Source organism: Anolis carolinensis, chromosome 2, assembly GCF_035594765.1.
Source record: "Anolis carolinensis isolate JA03-04 chromosome 2, rAnoCar3.1.pri, whole genome shotgun sequence".
Taxonomy (NCBI): Eukaryota; Metazoa; Chordata; class Lepidosauria; order Squamata; family Dactyloidae; genus Anolis; species Anolis carolinensis.
The window spans coordinates 8,682,746-8,701,401 of NC_085842.1; the positions used below are offsets into that span (position 1 = coordinate 8,682,746).

The window sequence follows — 18,656 nt, forward strand, 5'->3', positions numbered from 1 at the left end:
CCAGGCACATCCCCTTCATCTTAAGGTTCCGCTTCAGCCTAGTGCATTGTGGGTAGGTTTCTCCAGGTGGGGAAGTGCTGCTTCTCTCCAAAACCAGGGGAAGTGGGAGATAGATGATCACTAAGCAAGGAATTGTCGATACCAAATGAATGAATGTCGCTAGCTATGGAGAGTGAAGTCAGAAGATAGTCTATGACACCAGAGCCCCTTGGTGAGACCAATGTATATTCTCCAGAGTCAGGAAACTGAGTAAGTTCATTTAGCCGGGACATGTTGAGCTGCGTGGCCATTTTGGTCAGGCACTTTCCGGCTTGGTTGCACGCTTGGTCCTTAGAGTGTCGGGCTTCTGGTGTCAAGAGAGAGTTGAAGGGATCTTCCTCCAGGCCCTCTTCTCCCAACACATTTACCAAACTAGACCCTACCCTTGCATTGAAGTCGCCCGTTATCTTGACCTAAATAGCAGGGAAGATGTTGGAGCAGATCGTGAAGAAGGCCATCTGGAATCACTGAAGGGCAAGATGGGTTTCTCCAAAACAAGTTATGCCAGACTAATGTGTTTTTCAGTAGAGTTACACGCTTGGTAGATGAAGGAAAGGCAGTGGACGTAGCACATCTTGCTTTCAGTAAGACCTCTGGAAAGGCCTCCCATGGTTTCACAAACAACTAGTAAAAAGTGGGCTGGATAATACTCCTGTTTGGTGGATTTGTAATGGTTTGAGCGACAAAGGGTGGAGTGTCGCAGGGTTCTGTCCTGGGCCCAGTACTGCTCCACATGCGTATCATATTTTGAGATGACACCAAATTAGCAGGGATAGCTGACAGTCTAGAAGATAGGATCAGAATTCAAAATGGCCTGAACATGTTAGAGAACTGGGCCAAAACTAACCCAATTCATGTCAACAAGAATATATGTAGAGTAGTACACTTAGGCAGGAGAGAAATGTCATGCACAGGTACAGGATGGGCGACACATGTCTTGACAGTCATTCATATGATGGGATCTTGGAGTGTTAGAGGACTGCAAGTGGCACATGAGCCAACAATGTGATGCAGCAGCTGAAAAGTCGATGGGATTTTGGGCTGCATCCCAAGGAATATTGTGTCTACATTAAGGGAAGTCATGGCAACCTTCTTTCTGCTTTGGGGAGACCTCACCTGAAATACCACTGTGTCCAGTTCTGGGCACCACAATAAAGGCTGGAACATGCTCAGATTCCATTTCTGATTCTACATATCAACTGAGAATTTGTTCTGACTGTGACCAATCCGTTGTCTCTACAAAGCTTACAACTGTGGCATGGAGGCCTTGGCCCTTTCCCTTTCAAGCAACCAGCAGGAATGTAAATTTACTTTAAAGAATTTCTTGTCATCATTTTTCTTGATATCTCTCACGTGAGGAGGGAATCTTTTCTTCTTCCGCCAGGGCCCAATCGCCTTTGAGGACGTGGCTGTGGATTTCTCCCTGGAGGAGTGGGTTCTCCTGAATCCGGACCAGAAAGCCTTGCACAAGCAGATCATGGAGGAGATGAATGGGATTGTGGACTCTCTCGGTAAGGCTCCCTCACTGATGGGGATTTCTGTTTCAAAAGGCAGTATTAGCCTAAATCATCACAGTCACTGAGGGTCCGCAAGGCAGGGCTTGTGTTAGAAATATATGACAAAAGAGTAATAATAATAATAATAATAATAATAATAATAATAATAATAATAATAATAATAATATAACATTAGCACCAATTCAGACTCAAGTGGGAAGATTTCCATACCTGGAGTCAAGTCAAAGCATCTCTCTCTCTCTCTCTCTCTCTCTCTCTCTCTCTCTCTCTCTCTCTCTCTCTCTCTCGGTGTTTGTGTGAGAGGCAAGGAGAGGGAGGGAGCAGATTGGCTGGAAAGAGGGGCCGGAGAATGGATCATGAAGAAAAACAAACTTCCCCTAACTTCAGATACGCAGAGGTGACTATACACCTTACAACTGGTGTGGTATTCAACCTTGTTTTTCCTCCCAACCAGGCAGGCTAGTCTTTACGTGTCTGAAGGCTCAGCTCTCTCTCTCTACGCTGCCTCTCCCAGCACACAAACAGCCCCCAGCCTCATTCATTTGCAAGATTGTGACATTTAATATCATGTGTTCTATGTTCTGTGCTTGTGAATGATTGGGGCTTGAGGTTTTTGTGCACAGGGAGAGGCATAGAGCAGCCGTCACACTCTGCCCCTCTCCTTCAAGTGGTAAGAGTGTCAATCATGGTAGTTTCACATCTGCAGAAATCTAGCTCTTTCCAATTGAGTGCATCTTTTTGAAACACTCTGTATATTTATTTCATCCTAAATGTTAGAAAATCCCAGATTATCCACAGCCACTTTCCTAAATTCTTGTATGTGAAGAGGTTGCAGCTTCCAGGTAAAAGGTGTGCAGAATTAGACAGGTATTGGAATCAGAGCTGAACAAAGGGACAGTCGACAGAATGGTATTTCCAAGAAGTCTCAGGATTTTGTTAGAGAAAACTACCCCCAAAAAAGCAGAGCACCTATAAATGCCAACAGGATACTTATAGTTGAGCATCCAGGTCACAACAAGCAGAGCGTGAAGTGATGTGGTTGTAAAAAATGAAGAACTTCGGAAGCAAAGATGCAGAGTTCAGTCTTTAAAATTACAAAAGGTTTATTCACAAAAAACAATAACTACATTTCTGAATGGTAAAGGACTGGATCTGAGCTACTCTCTGTTTCCACCTCTTCTCGGGTTTAAAAGAGAGGGAAAAACTCCAAGCCCTACATCTCTCCTGACACACAAGCAGAGAGAGGTCTCAATACACACAGCAGACACCGAGATATAAAAGTCAGAAATCTGAAGCAAAAGCATGCACCATTCTACAAAACCAATCAGAATGAGAGAAAGAAACAGAGAGAACAAGTAGATTCATCCAACTGTCAATCAGGAGACCAGGGGGAGGGATTCCCTCAGCCTCTTCTGAAACTAGCTCCCTGTTCCTCATTGGGGACTGCAGACTTGAGCAGCATGGGGTTGAATCACAACGGATGGATCAGCAGCTCTTTCCTCTGGTCCAGTCTTGTCCTTCCTCCCAAACTGGGATGGTGTGGAGGCCGTCTCTTCTCTCTCACGTGGGATGTTACGTGGATGCCACTCTATCTGGCCGAGTCCTACAGACATCCCTGTTTTGTTCCCTTCTCTGCCTTCATCATTATTCTCCACCTTTTCTTTACAGTCACGGTTTTGCACCAAAACATGTTTTACAACAAATCAATAGAAAAAGCAGTTCAATACACAGTAACATTATGGATTAATTACTCTATTTATGAATTTAGCACCAAAACATCGCAATGTATGGAAAACATTGACTTCAAAAAACAATGATTAAATAAACAAAATCATTGTTTAAATCCGATAAATAAAACATGTTTTTGATGCTTAATTTGTAAAATCATAATGTAATATGATTTTTAACAGGCTTTTCCTTAATCCCTTCTTATTATCCAACATTTTTGCTTATCAGCCAGCCAGTTTATGTTGGATAAACGAGACTCTACTGTACTCTGAAATTAGGTATGGGATCTTTTACGTTGGAGCGGAAAAATCCAACCTTAAGGGATCATGGGAAAAGAGAACTGGGATTGGGGGAGAGAAAGAAAAAGGAGGGAACGATGGTGACATGGGTGGTAGTTGGTAAAGTCTAAAGCTAGAGAAAAAGGCAAGTATTTGGATGTGAAGGGAAAAGGCATCCATTCCCCCAGAGAGAAGGAGATGGAATAAAAAACCGGGCTGGGCTGAGCAAAAGGCACTTATTTATTTATTTATTTATTAGCGACATTTATATCCCGCTCTTCTCACCCCGAAGGGAGCATATGTTACTCATCTCTCTCTTAGAGGCTCCAGATGGTCAACCAGGGTCCATCTTTACTGAACAAGGGGTGGGGAAAGGACAACATGTATATCTACTTTTCCTCCATGTCTGTGTTTTAAGGATCATATCAATCCACTTCTTATCCCACTTCCTTTGAGGTCCTCATCACTCACACTAAAGAATTATGGTTTCTGTTCTTCTTCTTCACAGTAGATAACGGGGAGAAGAGCCATGTATGCACCAAATACAGGAAGCATTTGGGACACAACGGGTGCCTTCATCGAGACCAGCAAGCCCACAGAGAAGATGGAGGTTCTGCCAGAGAAAAGCCTGACAAATGCAATGTATGTGGGCAATGTTTTACCCAAAATGTGGCACTTGTGATTCACAAGACACTCAATGTTGGGAAAAGCCATCTTAAAGGGAAAGTATTCGCAAAATGTGTGGTGAAACACAAGAAATTTCATATAGGTCAGGAACCAAACAGATGCCAGGAGTGTGGGAAGTGTTTTGCTTACAGTGCACAATTGGTGAGCCACAAAAGACTCCACACAGGAGAGAAGCCATACCAATGCCAGGAGTGTGGGAAATGTTTTGCTGACACTTCAGCCTTGGTGAAACACAAAAGATGCCACACAGGAGAGAAGCCATACCAATGCCAGGAGTGTGGGAAATGTTTTGCTGACACTTCAGCCTTGGTGAAACACAAAAGACACCACACAGGAGAGAAGCCATACAAATGTGAGGAGTGTGGGAAATGTTTTGCTTACAGTTCAACCTTGGTGACCCACAAAAGACTCCACACAGGAGAGAAGCCAAATAAATGCCATGAATGTGGAAAATGTTTTACTCAGAGTTCATCCCTTAACCAGCATCAGAGAACACATACAGGCTAAAAAACAGCCATTGTGTGTAAATGTCTGATTTCAAACAGGCCCCTTTGAGAAGTTCTGCGTCAGATTTTATTTTATTGCTCTGTTTTTATATTGTTGATGTTCCGGGCTTGGCCCCATGTAAGCCGCCCCGAGTCCCTTTGGGGAGATGGGGTGGGGTATAAAAATATTATTATTTATTATTTATTAATTTATTTACAGTATTTCTATCCCGCCCTTCTCACCCCGAAGGGGACTCAGGGCGGATTACAATGAACACATATATGGCAAACATTCAATGCCAACAGACAAACAACATACATTAGACAGACTCAGAGGCATTTTTAACATTTTTCCAGCTTCACGATTCTGGCCACAGGGGGAGCTGTTGCTTCACCGTCCAGTAGTGGCTGTACTTCCGCATTCCATTCCTCGCGTTTTGCTGGCAGTTTTATGGTGTTGTGAATTAGCCTCCCGCATAAAGTGTCCCTAAATTTCCCTAATTGACAGGTGCAACTGTCTTTTGGGGCTGCATAGGTCAACAGCAAGCCGGGGCAATTAATGGTCAGAGACTTAACCCGACCCGGGCTTCGAACTCATGACCTCTCAGTCAGTAGTGATTTATAGCAGCTGGTTACTAGCCAGCTGCGCCACAGCCCGGCCCCGGTCCTTGGCCCAAAGCAGCGGAGGCTTCTGGGAGTTGAAGGCCAAAAGAAAGGGGGGCTGATGGGAATGCCTGCTGCAGGGAGTAGAGGGAAGGCCTCCCTTGGAGTGCAGCTCCCATCATCCTCATCCCCACACAGGCCCTGGCAGGAGGGATGGGGGTCCTGGGAGTCGGAGTCCCAGAGGGAGGGGAAGGAAGGCTACGACTGGTGGTAATTCTCTGGCCTGGCTTTGGCTGGAATCCAGCCTCACTCTGCTCAAGCCTGCAGTCCTCAAGGAGGGAGGAGCCACGAGATCCCGTTGGCGAGGCCGAGGGAATCCCCCCCCCCTCACCTGGATTCATTCATGTCTGCCTTGCCCTTTTCTGCCAGTTCTCCCACCCCTGAAGGGACCCAGAGCGGTTCCCAACATACTCAATGGCAAGAACTCCATGCCTTCCAGGTCTCCAGCATCCCAGATCAGGGTGAATGGGAGAGAAGCCGGGACCCCACCTCCTCCTGTCAAGGCATGTCCTTCTTGTGCCTGTAAACAAACCTCTGGGCCCTGCAGAGATGCCGCTCTCCCCGTCGCCTGCCCAGCTCAAGGGCTCTTTTGCGGCCCCGACACTTCACCTCCTGCCTGCTGTGAGCTGGCTGCTCAGTTCAGTCTCCTCTCTTGTATTTTGGAATACTCGGCCCTTTGGCCACCCCGAATCCCTGCGGGGAGGTGGTGGTGGGGTATAAATAAAGTTTTTAAATTATTATTATTTCCCTCACAGATTTCACATTTCCCATTCACTTTGGATGACAGCTGTCCATCAGGGAGATCTTAACCCAAGGTCCAAAATGCAGTCAACCTGGCTGTGTTATTCCACCCCGAAAGAGCAGAGTGTGGAGAAAGTACCCATGTGGACTCCAGCTCCCATCCTCCTTCCCCAGAGCAAGGCCTGGAGGGAGACCGGAGGAAGAGGGCCTCGGGTTCTTTCCAGATTTGGGGCCTTTGGGTCCTTGAGGAGGGAGGGAGGGAGGGTACCAGATGCCCTTCTCCTGCAATTCCCATCATCCTCTGCTTTGGTTCAGAGGGAAAGGGCTGCTCCATTCCGAATCCTGGGTGGCATTTCTGGTCGGGGGCTTGAAGACTGTGCTGACCAATAGGACGGTGTTTTGACTGTGGTGTTTAACCAGTCTTCATCTCTGTCGACTATTCCATCTTGTTGGAAGGCAAAACATTCCCTGCTGATAATGTTCCAGACTGCAGGCCAGAGGCACTCCCATCACCACAAAGCGCCTTGAAGAACAGGTCGGCAGGCCTCTCACGCCTGGCCTTCTCCATACGTGGCCTGTTTGTGGGGCGAGAGGCTGCCTGTGGAAGTGGACACCTCCCCCACCTACACACATACACATTACTCACTTGGAGCCCCAGGTGGCGCAGAGGGTTAAACCGTTGAGCTGCTGAATGTACTGACTGAAAGGTCAATTATTGGAATCCGGGGAGCGGAGTGAACTCTCAGTGTTAGCTCCTGCTTCTGCCAACCTAGCAGTTCAAAAACATACAAATGTGAGTAGATCAATAGGTACCACTCCAGCAGGAAGGCAACGGCGCTCCATGCAGTCATGCCAGCGGCCACCACATGACCTTGGAGGTGTCTATGGACAACACTGGATCTTTGGCTTCCAAACGGCGATGAGCACCAGAGTCGGACACGACTAGACTTCACGTCAGGGGAAAACCTTGACCTACACACACTGGAGAAACACCACCTTGCAGGTAGAGCGAACAGGTGGACAGAGGGCGCCAGAGCCATCACACACCACACTGTTCAAGAAAATGCCACCCAACCCTCCCGGCGAAGGAAGGAAGGAAGGAAGGAAGGAAGGAAGGAAGGAAGGAAGGAAGGAAGGAAGGAAGGAAGGAAGGGAGGGACTTTCCTGAGGGAGTGGGAGCCGGGTACAGGCCTCTGTGGGTTCTCCCAGGATCCGCTAATGGGAACTCGCCTTCATCGGTCTCCGGGCAGAAACTCCCCCGGCCCTTTTCTCTGCCATTCTGCCACTACTAAAGGGCAGACTGAAGGAAGGAGGGAAGAGAGTGAGGAAGGAAAGGGAGAAGGAAGGAAGCGCCAGTTTAAGGAGGAATGGAGTGTCAGACAGGGAGGGAGGGAGGGAGGGAGGGAGGGAGGCATGGAGTTCAGGGCTGGTCAAAGAAAAGATTTGCAGCACCCTTCACGGAAGGAGGCCCCGGAGTAGCAGCCAGCAGTGAGCTGCTCTTGTTGTGGTTGGGCCCCCAAGTCCCCCTTCCTCCCCTGGATGTGCTGAGCAGGAGGCCGGGAGAGCGTGGCCCGCCAAGGCCAGTGGAGCGCCAGGCCTCGTTGTTGTTGTTATGTGTATTATTATTTGATACACAAGAGGAGTCCGCAGCAAACAAGATCCCTCTGCTGGCTTTTGTATTGGATCACACGCCAGACACTACTTCCCAAGTGTCTGGAACTATGATGATGATTATCGTTATCATTCTCGGTGTATTGTTTATTCATACCGCCTTTTCCTCCCCTCCCCGCCTGCCTCCCCGCCCGGCCTTCCCCTCACGGCCCTCCTCCCTCCCTCTCCCAGGAATCCCCTCCCACCAATCAAGGCTGCCCCAAAAGAAAAGAATGGAAGAACATGTGGGTCACCAACAGGGCTCCACAGTCACTTATGTATCCACCAAGACACTACGCTTGGAAGGACATCATACACTTGGAAGGAACTCTCTGCCCCGGGCCGTGGTGGAGGCTCCTTCTTTGGAGGCTTTTAAGCAGAGGCTGGGTGGCCATCTGTCGGGGGTGCTTTGAATGCGATTTCCTGCTTCTTAGCAGTGGGTTGGACTGGATGGCCCATGAGGTCTCTTCCAACTCTACTATCATTCTACGAGTTATTTAAGTTAAAAGGAGGGATCGCCTCAGTAAATAACCCTAATGGAGCCATGGGGTCAAATTCCATAGGTTGCTTGAGCATTCCTCCTGCAGGTAAACTTAAAGAGTCTCCTGCATTGGGATAAAAGGTGAAATGAACAGAGGGTGCCTTCCCTCACCTGGCGGCTGGACTTCTCCCAAGGGAGACTGCTTTTCTTGCCCGGCAGAAGGGGTTGGACTAGATGGCCCATGGGGTCTCTTCCAACTCTACTCTTCTAGGATTCTTTGATTTGGGTAAAAAGGTAAAAAAAATATGCTATGAACTTCTGATTTGGGTAAGAAGGCAAGGGCCTTGAGATGTGGGGAGTCCTCCCTCTGGATGACCCCAAAAAGGGGCTGGAGAGGGACCTGCGGAGGATGCTCTGGCTGGTGACGCTGCCTGGAGCAGAATGGGGCTGGACTGCAAGGCCCCACGGGATCAATGGTTTTAGGGTGAAAGAACACACATCTCCTCCCCCTCCGTCTGTTTTTCTTGTGTGCTGATGGGCTAATCATCCTCAGACCATGCAGGAATAAATAACCAAAGCACCCCCAACAGATGGGCATGCCGTCTCTGCTTACAAACCTCCAAAGGAGACTCCTATGGACTCCCAGAAGGAGCAGACTCCACTACTCAACAGCTTTACCTTCAGGAAATTCTTTCTATTGTGTAGGTGAGGCCTGCACAACTAGTCAGTGTTAGCAAGGGATGGAAGAAAAGGAGAAGCAGAGTAAAAACACACACGACACTTCTGCTAGACAGGCAAGTTCATTCAATCCTCTCACGACCTCCTCCAGCTGTGCAAGGGGACAGACTGTCTCAAAGGCAAGTAGATTCCAGCCCCCAAAACACTGCAGAGTCCTGGTCAGTTTCACAGCCTCTGGCCTTGTAAAGGAGCTCATCTCTTTGAATAAACACTCTCGAGTTCTGACTTTCATCCAAAGTTCTTGGAGGTTTTATTCTTGATTTATTTGCTACTCAAACTATTTACAGGTCTTCTCTTAATATACAAAGATACTCACAAACACACAAGGATGGCGATGGATTACACATGCCGACAATTAGGGCAAGGCCTCCAACAAATGGCAGAGAGGAAGTCACATGGCAGAGAAGGAAGGGCACATACAAGCCACCCCCAATCTTCCTTCCGGAGGACAGTAGACGACTCGGGTGTCCCTCTAGGATCATCTTCTCTGTTTCCTTAAACCTTCAGAGTACTGTGCTGTGAACACACGCCTACTGAGAACTGTATGGTTACACACTGGAAATCTGTGTAATGCACTCCTATCTATTCCATCTTTTTCTACATGTCAGTCAGGGGGTCCTATTAACCCAAAAACATTGGGTGGCCTATTCCTCCCTCCCTGCCGAGGGAGAAGCCCTTCCTTCTTTTCTCCAAGCTAAACATACCCAGCTCTCTCACCCTTCTCTGGAGATATTCTAACCTGTCAATATCCGTCTTGAATTGTGCAACCGAGAAACAGAGACAGAATTATTCCAGGTGAGGTCTGACCAAAGCAGAATAAAGGAGGCTGCGACTTCCTTGGATACAGATAGAATCCTCCTACTTGTACAGCCTAGAATCACATTGGCATTTATAGCTGCCACGCCACACTGTTTTTAAAAAAACAATTCAGATTCAAGGACACGAAAGTAAAACTAAAACATGTTCATACAAATTACAATGTTGGCATTTTTTTTAAAAAAGGACTACTTAAGAAACCTAAAAGACTCAATGCCACATACCTACAGAAGAACAAAACTAATAGAAAAATGACTCTACAAAATTCTTGCTGCATGCTGATTTTTATCTCCGTTTACTCCCTTTAAATGCTATTCTATGTTTACTCTTTGATTTTTAATTGTATTAAACTAATTCCTAAAACCCACAATAAACAAATGCCCTCTCACTGCTATAACTAGTGAATTAGTAGGTCCCAATCTTGCTTGTAGTTAAATATTTCCCTTTCTCAACGGAGAAGATTTGTCTATCTCAACAGATTCAAGACTCTTCATCAGCTGATGTCATCATTCGTTGTCTTCCATTTTCTGAACTTGGGGAGAGATGCTGTGTATCCTAATGGACCCTTTGCCAATGGTAATGACTGAACAATCTCAATTAGTAACGGGGGATCACTCTAAGCAGTTATTACTACTACTACTATATTTATTTATAGTCTGCTTTATATCTCCCGAAGGAGATCCAAAGCAGCTTACACTGAAAAGTATACCCACCTAATTTACTGATATTTGCCAAGGCCAAAGTCCAACAGTCAGATGTCAGGAATGCAGTCACCACAGTTCATAAAATAACAACCAAGAGTGCAAGAGTACAAACCGAAGTCAGAATTCCAAAGTCAAGCAAGAGAGGCAGAGATGTAGTCCAAGTCTATAAATCAAGCCAAGCAGTCAGTCCAGAATGTAAAGTCAATGACTCAGTGTACAATGGAGTCCAGAAAAAGGGAGCAAGCTTGTTTTCTGCTGCCCTGCAGACTAGGACACAATGGAGCAATGGCTTCAAGCTACAGGAAAGGAGATTCCACCTGAACATCAGGAAGAACCTCACAGTGAGAAGGGCTGTTCGGCAGTGGAACTCTCTCCCCCGGACAGTGGTGGAGGCTCCTTCCTTGGAGGCTTTTAAGCAGAGGCTGGATGGCCATCTGTCGGGGGTGCTTTGAGTGCGATTTCCTGCTTCTTGGCAGGGGGTTGGACTGGATGGCCCAGGAGGTCTCTTCCAACTCTACTATTCTATGATTCTATGAAAAGGATTATACGAATAAGGCCAGAGTCCAGAATTCTATTCAAGGGGCAGCAGAGCAAAGATCCAGGGCAAGATGACATTATTTGCTACAAAATAACTATTTTTTTTCCTTTTCTCGTGAGATCTCAGCTGCTGCTCATTTCAGAAGGCCTTTACAGATCATCCCCAGAAGCAGTCAAGCCAGAACACACACATTGCTGTACATGGCAGATACAGAGCAAGGTGGAGGCCTTCCTTTTTCTGTCCATTGTCTAATTTTTTTCTTCCTGGAACCCTTGGTAGAACTAGGAAACATGCAGGCAGGTCTCCTCTAGCTGTGTGTGTGTTCTTTGATGTCTAATGCATGCTGAGCCTTGTGTGCAGCTCAGTTCACATTCCATGCATTTGTGTGGCTTCTCTTCCTGTGTGGGTTCTTTGATGGGTACGTAGACTTGAACTATGACTGAAGCTGTTTCCACATTCCATGCATTTCTGTGGCTTCTCTCCTGTGTGGGTCCTTTGATGGGAACGCAGATGTTCATTCTGACTGAAGCACTTTCCACATTCCATGCATTTATGTGGCTTCTCCCCTGTGTGGGTCCTTTGATGGGAACGCAGGGTTCCACTCTGACTGAAGCTCTTTCCACATTCCATGCATTTATGTGGCTTCTCTCCTGTGTGGGTCCTTTGATGAATACGCAGACTTGTACTGTGAATGAAGCTCTTTCCACATTCCAAGCAGTTGTGTGGCTTCTCTCCTGTGTGGGTCCTTTGATGGATATGCAGATGTTGTCTCCTACTGAAGCTCTTTCCGCATTCCATGCATTTATGTGGCTTCTCTCCTGTATGGATCCTTTGATGGATACGAAAACTTGTACTGTGACTGAAACTCTTTCCACATTCCATGCACTTATGTGGCTTCTCTCCTGTGTGGGTCCTTTGATGGATACGCAGATGTCCACTCTGAATGAAGCTCTTTCCACATTGCATGCATTTATGTGGCTTCTCCCCTGTGTGGGTCCTTTGATGGGAATGCAGATGTCCACTCTGACTGAATCTCTTTCCACATTCCATGCATTTATGTGGTTTCTCCCCTGTGTGGATCCTTTGATGGGTATGCAGCTGTCCACTCTGACTGAAGCTCTTTCCACATTCCATGCATGTATGTGGCTTCTCTCCTGTGTGGGTCCTTTGATGGTTACGCAGACCCGCACTGTGACTAAAGTTCTTTCCACATTCTATACATTTATGTGGCTTCTCCCTTGTATGGATCCTTTGATGTGAATGCAGACTCGCACTCTGACTGAAGCCCTTTCCACATTCTATGCATTTATGTGGCTTCTCCCCTGTGTGGGTCCTTTGATGGGAACGCAGGGTTCCACTCTGACTGAAGCTCTTTCCACATTCCATGCATTTATGTGGCTTCTCCCCGGTATGGATCCTTTGATGGGTATGCAGCTGTCCACTGTGACTAAAGCTCTTTCCACATTCCTTGCATGTATGTGGCTTCTCTCCTGTGTGGGTCCTTTGATGGGAACGCAGACTCCTACAGTGACTGAAGTTCTTTCCACATTCCATGCATTTATGTGGCTTTTCCCCTGTATGGATCCTTTGATGGGAATGCAGACTCGCACTCTGACTGAAGCCCTTTCCACATTCTATGCATTTATGTGGCTTCTCCCCTGTGTGGGTCTTTTGATGGGAACGCAAATTTCCACTCTGACTGAAGTTCTTTCCACATTCCATACATTTATGTGGCTTCTCTCCTGTGTGGGTCCTTTGATGGGTATGGAGATCTCCACTTTGACTGAAGCTCTTTCCACATTCAATGCATTTATGTGGCTTCTCCCCTGTGTGCGTCCTTTGATGGGTACGCAGATGTGAACTCTGACTGAAGCTCTTTGCACATTCCATGCATTTATGTGGCTTCTCCCCTGTGTGCGTCCTTTGATGGGTACGCAGATTCGATCTGTTACGGAAGCTCTTTCCACATTCCACGCATGTATGTGACTTCTCTCCTGTGTGAGTTTGTTGATGTTGAGTGAGAGAACTCTTCCCGCAGTCCATACAATCGTGTCGCTTCTCCCCTGTGTGTGATCTTGACAAAGAGTTGAGGCTTTCCATTCTTTTACAATTATGATTCAAATATTATCCCAGTTCACAGATATGTTCTCTTGAACAGCACAAGATTTCCTCTTCTTAGTCTTTGTATTGTTGTAGTCTTCTTTCCTCTTTACCAAGCCCCTCTTTTTACAGCACAATCCTCTCTTTCCTCCTTGAATACACAGGCATGTAGCTTGAAATATAATTTCTCCAGTTTATTTCCAGTTTTTTTCAGTGCTGTGTACTTTCATTTCAGACCCAAGGCAAAGGGCAGAGTGTTCTTCCCAAGGTTCATTCAGAGGATACCTGCCAGAAGAATGAGAAGACAATCTCATTGGGGCAGAGAAAAGAAAGATCTCACTGGACATGAAGAACAATAGCCTAGTGCTGTAGCAAATGCAGGGGAAGAAGGGGGAAGGATTGCTCCAACTCAGAAAAGCCAATTGCCCAACAAAGGAAAATCCCTGCTCAGATATAAAGGGGATGGTGGCCCAGGATTCTGTTAATGAGATTGTTTGCTCTGCAATGTGTTAAGAGTGTAATCCTATCACGAAAGTTGAGATAAATCACCGTTCTTATCTCAGCTGCTTCTAACGTGCAAGGCACTTCTTGAAGGCATGAAGTTGAATGAACACCAGACTTCACTAATTCAGCCTTCATCAAAAAGCAGTACTTTGACTTTATTTACAAAATATAGAGCACAGTCTCTAGTCATGTCTGATCACATCTTAACATGCTGGACAAAGCAGACTGACCTTCTTTACTGGTCAGTACAAGAAATTCCAAAAGTAAGACTCTACCCATTCTGCACATCTCTTATTGTTTTAATCCTTGCATTACTGAAACCATATTGTTTAAACTATAAGCAATTTTCAGATCACGTAACATTACATACTGACAAATCCAACCTTTGTAAGGGAAGACCTCTAACAATATGGCCAGCACATAATAGGGCTAAGGTTGCAAAGCATTTCCTGTCTGGATCCCACTTCCTCACACCCCAACTCAGAAGTTGAGTTACCACCTGTATGGAAAGACAATCCCAAGTGATCTGTCTTGGGAGAAAAGTTCTTCATTGTCTTGTGGATTTTGTCCAGCTAAGGAAAAAGATATTTTCAAAAGCAAGGAATCTGGAGACTTTGAAGGCACATTAGGCTGCAGAAGTACACTCAGCCTAGAAGCTGTACATGAGAGAAGGGGTGTAGAGGAGGCGGATGGATGGACCCCCAGGGCGAGTGGGAACCCGGCTGCTCTCCAGATGTTTCTGTACTCCAACTCCCACCAACCCTTCCTTCAGAGAAAGACAAGGGTTATAGTGGGTTGCAGTCCAGCAACACCTGGGGTGGGAGACACAATTCCTGCCCAGTTCAGCCCATTTTAGAAAGGACATCGACAAACTGCAGCAGATTCAGAGAAAGGCAACAAGGACGAGGAAACATTAAAATTGTAAAGGGAGGTCATTTTGGTTTTGTAAAAAGTCTGCATTTGCTATGGAGACAATGTTGTGGCCCAAACTAAAGATGATGTTTATGCTATGGCTGAAGGGGTAGGAGGGAAGCCACCAAGTTCACTGCATCCACTACAGGCCCCTCTTTGGCCCCGGAAGCCCATTTGCAGGGGTTTTATTGAGGATCAGCTGCCAGTTGAGCTGAGACTGTCATCTGGGTAGTACTAGGGTTGTTTCCTAAGCAGTGCATTGTATAGCTTGTGCCACCAGATAAATGGTCCCCTAATTAACCAGAGGGTTTATTGATCACATTCACAAGTACCATGGCTTTCTCCTTACAATAATTGCTGATTGTGGGGCCCAATTTGCCTCCTAGTTTTGGAGAGGGCTCTTGAGTCTACTGGGAGGACAGCCAGCTCCGAGTCCTGCTTGTTGCCCTCAAACATATTGGCTATATGCACAGATGTCTATTATATAAAGTAAGTTATGTTATAGTTCTATATTTCTATAGTGATATAGTCACTTATATATTATGACTGACCGTAACTCCATTCCTGTGGCTTACACAATGAATAATGGTAGACTTATGTATAGTATCAATATCAATATAACAAACCACGTATAATCCAATGTCCAATTTCAACAAATATAATTATTGGTACATAAAGTAATCTTATTAAAGTCTTGATAACATTCTCAAGGTTTGTAACACTCTTCTTCAAAATCAGTCATTCAAAGTAAATCAAAGTTCCATGTCAATGGAAACAAAGAAGGATAACTCCCTGGTTAAAGGAGTATATTGGTGGATTGCAGAGTTTATACAGTATATGGATCCCGGAGATAATGTGGTCAATCAAATCGGGTTGATACCAAATCTGGTTGATACGACTGGTCTCCCGGGTATGCATCCAGTTTCGGTGACCTTCTTCAGATAATCCCGGAGTTCCCTCTGTTTGCTTTAGATAGTACAGTAGAGTCTCACTTATCCAACATTCGCTTATCCAACGTTCTGGATTATCCAACACATTTTTGTAGTCAATGTTTTCAATACATCATGATATTTAGGTGCTTAATTCGTAAATACAGTAATTACTACATAGCATTACTGCGTATTGAACTACATTTTCTGTCAAATTTGTTGTATAACATGAAGTTTTGGTGCTTAATTTGTAAAATCATAACCTAATTTGATGTTTAATAGGCTTTTCCTTAAGCCCTCCTTATTATCCGACATATTTACTTATCCAACATTCTGCTGGCCCGTTTATGTTGGATAAGTGAGACTCTATTGTATATCTTGATGCTCTGCTGTCTTATTTCTTCTTATAAAAATAAATATAAAAGAACTATCTAGTACTCTAAGTTCAGTCAAAATAATACAAACCATACTGAAAATAGACATGTATAATACACCCCAATAATATCTTATATAGTACTAGCTGTGCCCGGCCACGCGTTGCTGTGGCGTTGTCTGGTGGTGTTGGTGAGAAATTGTCGAGGTAGTGGTGGTATTGAATGTCTGTTGTTTGGTTGTCTTTATGTTTAGTATGCACACTGAAGTGGATTATATGGCAGTGTGGAGTCAAGATAATCCAGTTCAAAGCAGATAAGATTATAAATGGGTTATATAGCTGTGTGGACTGCCATATAATCCAGTTAAAATCTGATAATCTGTGGAAGAGGCCTAAGTGAGGCCTAACTGTGCCTGTCCCCTGGGCTGAGTAGGTTGCTAGGAGACCAAGTGGGCGGAGCTTAGCCTTCAAACTGGCAGCAATTGGATAAAAACTATTATTCCTCTCCCTGTAATTAAGACTTTATTTTTCTTTTCTTTTTGTTGTATCAACCTAGAGCCGTGAATGATGGGTTGTGTTGTCAAATTTCGAGGTTGGGGGGCCTGTAGTTTTGTTGTTTTGTCCGCTGCCCTGATGCCATCACTCTTTTATATATATAGATAGATACAAGATTCACAACAAATGAAACTTACATGTCTGTGGAGGATCCTTACATGTAGTATTCTACCTCAGGTTGCGAGCATTCAGTAGTAGTTCTGTAAAGACTTAAGTATTTCTAATCCCATTATAAGAAGCAGGTGAAATCTAGCCTATCGTTCAGGCCTGGCTTCCCCAGGCAAGGAGTTCCAGAGCTGAGGGGCATTTGCCACCGAGAAGGAAGGAAGGCTCTCTCTCTCTCTCTCTCTCTCTCTCTCGTTCCCACCAATTAAGCTTGTGATGGAGGAGGGACTGAGAGAAGGAAGGGCCTCTCCTGAGGGAATCCCAGGGCCCGGGCAGGTTCATACAAGGGGATGCGGTCAGACAAACAGCCTGGGCCTGAACCATCCAGGGCTTGAAAGCAACAGACTGGCAGCCAGTGGAGGGGGGATGTCTGGTCCCTGCAGCCAGCCCGTTAGCAACCTGGCTTCACCTTTTTGGACCAACCGAAGCTTCCAAGCATTCTTCAGAGGCAGCATGTAGAGCGTGTTACAGTCATTCAGGAGGGATGTAACTATGGCGTGGACCACCATGGCTAGATCTGGCTTCTCAACGAATGGGCGCAGTTGGCGTGTAAGCATTAATTGAGCAAAGGTCCTCCTGGCCACTGCTGACACCTGGGCCTCCAGGTTCAAGTCAAGCGGCAGGACAGAAACATCTGGCTATTCCAAAGGGATCCCTGCCTCTTCAATTGGAAACTTCAATTGGTCCAGCGATCGGCAGCCAGACTACTAACCGGAGCGAATTACAGGGAGTGGTCAACCCCCTTTAAGGAGCTCCATTGGCTGCCGTTCCTTTTCCGGTCCCAATTCAAGGTGCAGGTCATCACCTACAAAGCCCTGAACGCTTTGGGCCCCGCCTTCCTTCGTGACCACACTTCCCCCTATGAACCTACGCGATCTCTTCCATCTTTGGGGAGGACCTTCTCTCGCTTCTGCCTCCACCACAAGCGCGGCTGGTGGGGACGAGGGAGAGGCCTTCTCCGTGGTGGCCCCTTGGCTCTGGAACTCGCTTCCCAGGGAGATTAGGCAAGCTCACACCCTGTATGCCTTTAGGAAAATTTTAAAAACTTGGCTTTTCCAGTGTTTTGGGGTTGAATGAATAATTAATCCTCTTATCAATGTTCCTTCCTTGTTGATTTTATTTTTGAATGAGACTACTGTCTTCCTGATTACCCTATATTTTATCTTGAGCCTTACGTTGAAACTGTATAATTTTTGTCTCTCTATATATTGCACTATGCTCTGACTCATTGTTCTGATATGCTGTTTTATACTGTTTTATAATAATAACTAGCTGTGCCCGGCCACGCGTTGCTGTGGCTTTTTTTTAGTGATGTTGGTCAATCTACATTGGGTTTTATTTTTGTTGTGACCATCAACAAAAATTATACAGTATTATTTATTCATTTATTACATTAAAGACATATGATAGGATATTACGCTATAACATATACGACTATTTCACAATATTAGTAGTAATATATATATATATATATATATATATATATATATATATATATTGTTTTGTTTTGTTATTAGTATTATATTGTAGTGTATTATAATATTATTAGTAGTATTATATGTATATACAATGTATTGTATTATATATGTATTGTATTATTATATATATTAATATATTGCAAATTGGCCCCAGAGTACGGAATGGCCTTGTAGTTTCAAAGCTTGGGTGGTTCCGTGTGTTAGAGGGGGGGGAATGCTTTGTTGGGAGGTGCTAGGTGGTCCTGATTGTTTCCTGGATGGAATTTGTGTGTTTTCAGACTGTTGTTGTTTATTTACTGTGCTGAGATGAGAGAGTGATGAGTACGGAATGGCCTTGTAGGTTCAAAGTGTGGGTGGTTTCCTGTGTGAAGGGGGGAATCCTTTGGTGGGAGGTGTTAGATGGCCCTGATTGTTTCCTGGATGGAATAGCTGTGTTTTTAGAGTGTTGATCTTTATTTACTGTCCTGAGATGATATTGTTGTGTATTATTGTACCACAGTAATTATTTCATATTACAGTAGAATCTCACCCAACATTCGTTTATGCAATGTTCTGGATTATGCAATGGAGTCTGC

The 18,656-nt window shown here is 45.4% G+C and overlaps 3 protein-coding genes across 4 annotated transcripts in view; 1 reads left to right on the forward strand and 2 right to left on the reverse strand.

Annotated features, from left to right (window-relative positions):
• LOC100562976 (zinc finger protein 658B) overlaps positions 1-18,656 on the reverse strand; it is a 488,523-nt gene that overhangs the window by 187,744 nt on the left and 282,123 nt on the right. The window lies entirely within an intron of this gene.
• LOC100563367 (zinc finger protein ZFP2) overlaps positions 1-18,656 on the reverse strand; it is a 44,664-nt gene that overhangs the window by 15,400 nt on the left and 10,608 nt on the right. The window contains exon 1 of one of the 2 annotated variants that reach the window (XM_062973066.1): positions 11,456-17,306. In XM_062973066.1, coding sequence (XP_062829136.1) covers positions 11,456-13,165 — 1,710 coding nt within the window. In that variant the 5' untranslated portion in view covers positions 13,166-17,306. Of the gene's footprint in view, positions 1-9,233; positions 17,307-18,656 lie in introns of those variants that run through there. The other variant, XM_062973065.1, reaches the window with a different exon arrangement.
• On the forward strand, positions 1,352-4,939 carry LOC134296950 (gastrula zinc finger protein XlCGF71.1-like). Its single transcript, XM_062973146.1, has 2 exons — positions 1,352-1,550; positions 4,071-4,939. The coding sequence occupies exons 1-2, from the start codon at positions 1,517-1,519 to the stop codon at positions 4,754-4,756; spliced, it is 720 nt and encodes a 239-aa protein (XP_062829216.1). The 5' UTR covers positions 1,352-1,516; the 3' UTR covers positions 4,757-4,939.

Excerpts from the sequence above, each read along its gene's own strand:
- LOC134296950 (XM_062973146.1), top strand. The coding sequence starts at position 1,517 with ATGGAGGAGATGAATGGGATTGTGGACTCTCTCG. Across the intron at positions 1,551-4,070 it reads TGGGATTGTGGACTCTCTCG|TAGATAACGGGGAGAAGAGC; the intron begins GTAAGGCTCCCT and ends TCTTCTTCACAG.